General features: G+C 47.8%; 1 protein-coding gene across 1 annotated transcript; it reads right to left on the bottom strand.

Moving 5' to 3' along the window:
• Positions 1-876, bottom strand: LOC118092999 (F-actin-capping protein subunit alpha-1-like). Its single transcript, XM_035131704.2, has one exon. It carries the CDS (start codon positions 874-876, stop codon positions 1-3), a length of 876 nt encoding a protein of 291 aa, XP_034987595.2.
• Between the last annotated feature and the right edge of the window lie 1482 nt (positions 877-2358).

Raw genomic sequence — 2358 nt, 5'->3', positions numbered from 1 at the left:
TCACTGACTAGCACGAGCCGCAACAATCCTGGTCGTCACAACCTTCTCCCAGTCAAGGCTGGTGCGGGTGATGGGCAGCTGTCTCCGAAAGGACTTCAGGTATGTGCCGTTCATCTGCTTATATTCTTCCATCAGCCCGCCTTGGATCTCGTTTTCCGCCTTCTCCACCAGCTTCGCAAAGTCTTGTGCTGTTTGGGTCTCATCCGTGACCAGCAGGGTCTCCTCGACGTCCTTGACGACCGTCAGGTGTGTGTTGCCATCCTCAAAGTAATGGGCTTGAACCATGATGGTGCCAGACACCTCGGTAGAAGTGGAGGCCGGTGCCAATGCAAAAGTCCATTCCGACTTCCACAGGCCATTCCAGAAAGAAGAGGGCTTGTATCGGTGGCTCCCGATGCAAGCCACAAAGATCTTCCGGACAGCTGTGTCCTTGATGAAAACGCTGCAAAGCCCCTCAGGGTAGTGGTTGCCGACATAGACCTTCAAAGCCTCTTGAAGTGCTCTCCTCCACACTTCACCTTTCTCATCCTCCTCGGGTTGATCCTGGAAATTGCTCGGCACTCTCGTCAGGTGGTCGTACTTGAAGGAGACTCTGTTCTGAGGGTCTAGGAAGCGGTTCTCCTCCAGCTCATTGTGACGGGTCAGCAACACCTCGCACTTTTTGCTTTTGACTGGAATGAAATTATCTTTGTTGTGCACAGCGCAAAGGCTGGCCACCTCCTCACACATCATGGTGTCGTCATCCACCAGCATGCGCAGGTCACTGAAGGCCTCGTTGAACTCTCCAGGCGGCGCCTGCTTCAAGAGTCGGCTCACCACCTGGGCTTTCTCTGGCTTTGCTAGGGTGTGGTCCCCAGACTCTTGTTCCTTTGACATACTTGCCTAGTCTGCAAATGACAAATCATAGGATTCTGGATGAAGCTGACCTGCAAAAAGCCCAAATGGATTGACTTATTTTGATGCACTGTGGCCTATGACACTTTATATATAAGGGCCCACCCTAGTTACTACAGTACTTTGTTTTATACTCAGGGTAGGTAGCCGTGTTGGTCTGACGCACTAGAAATATATAAAAAGATTTTTTTAAAAATTGTCTAGTAGCAGTAGCACCTTAGAGACCGGAAGGAATATCAACAACCTCAGATATGCTGATGACACAACCTTGATGGCAGAAAGTGAGGAGGAATTAAAGAACCTTTTAATGAGGGTGAAAGAGGAGAGCGCAAAATATAGTCTGAAGCTCAACATCAAAAAAACTAAGATCATGGCCACTGGTCCCATCACCTCCTGGCAAATAGAAGGGGAAGAAATGGAGGCAGTGAGAGATTTTACTTTCTTGAGCTCCTTGATCACTGCAGATGGTGACAGCAGTCACGAAATTAAAAGACACCTGCTTCTTGGGAGAAAAGCAATGACAAACCTAGACAGCGTCTTAAAAAGCAGAGACATCGCCTTGCCGACGAAGGTCCGTATAGTTAAAGCTATGGTTTTCCCAGTAGTGATGTATGGAAGTGAGAGCTGGACCATAAAGAAGGCTGATCGCCGAAGGATTGATGCTTTTGAATTATGGTGCTGGAGGAGACTCTTGAGAGTCCCATGGACTGCAAGAAGATCAAACCTATCCGTTCTGAAGGAAATCAGCCCCGAGTGCTCACTGGAAGGACAGACCCTGAAGCTGAGGCTCCAATACTTTGGCCACCTCATGAGAAGAGAAGACTCCCTGGAAAAGACCCTGATGTTGGGAAAGATTGAAGGCACAAGGAGAAGGGGACGACAGAGGACGAGATGGTTGGACTGTGTTCTCGAAGCTACGAACATGAGTTTGACCAAGCTGCGGCAGGCAGTGGAAGACTGGAGTGCCTGGCGTGCTATGGTCCATGGGGTCATGAGGAGTCGGACACGACTAAACGACTAAACAACAACAAGGTAGCCGTGTTGGTCTGGCGCAGTAGAAATAGATAAAAAAAATTAAAAATTGTCTAGTAACAGTAGCACCTTAGAGACCAACTAAGTTTGTCCTTGGTATGAGCTTTCGTGTGCATGCACACTTCTTCAGATACTGTTTTTAATTGTTGTGTTTTACATTGTTGTAACCTGCCCTGGGACCTTCCGGTGACAGGTGGATAATAATAATCTTATACTCTGGGTGGCTTCCAACATACATAAAAACATAATTAAACATTAAAAAAGTTTGTGATACAGGGCTGCCTTCAGATGTCTTCTAAAGGTTGTATAGTTAGTTATCTCCTTGGCTCGGGAGTCGCCTAACTCCACACCCTCCAGCATTTCTCCGATGAAAATAGGGACATCCTAGGGAAAAGCAGGACATTCTGGGATCAATTCAGAAACTGGGACAGC

The sequence above is a fragment of the Zootoca vivipara genome, chromosome 14, assembly GCF_963506605.1.
Source record: "Zootoca vivipara chromosome 14, rZooViv1.1, whole genome shotgun sequence".
Classification (NCBI taxonomy): domain Eukaryota; kingdom Metazoa; phylum Chordata; class Lepidosauria; order Squamata; family Lacertidae; genus Zootoca; species Zootoca vivipara.
The sequence above is the reverse complement of the archived record's forward strand: the minus strand, read 5'-3'. Positions and strand labels throughout refer to the sequence as shown.

Coding starts and splice junctions, on each gene's coding strand:
- LOC118092999 (XM_035131704.2), bottom strand. CDS start 876: ATGTCAAAGGAACAAGAGTCTGGGGACCACACCCTAGCAAAGCCAGAG.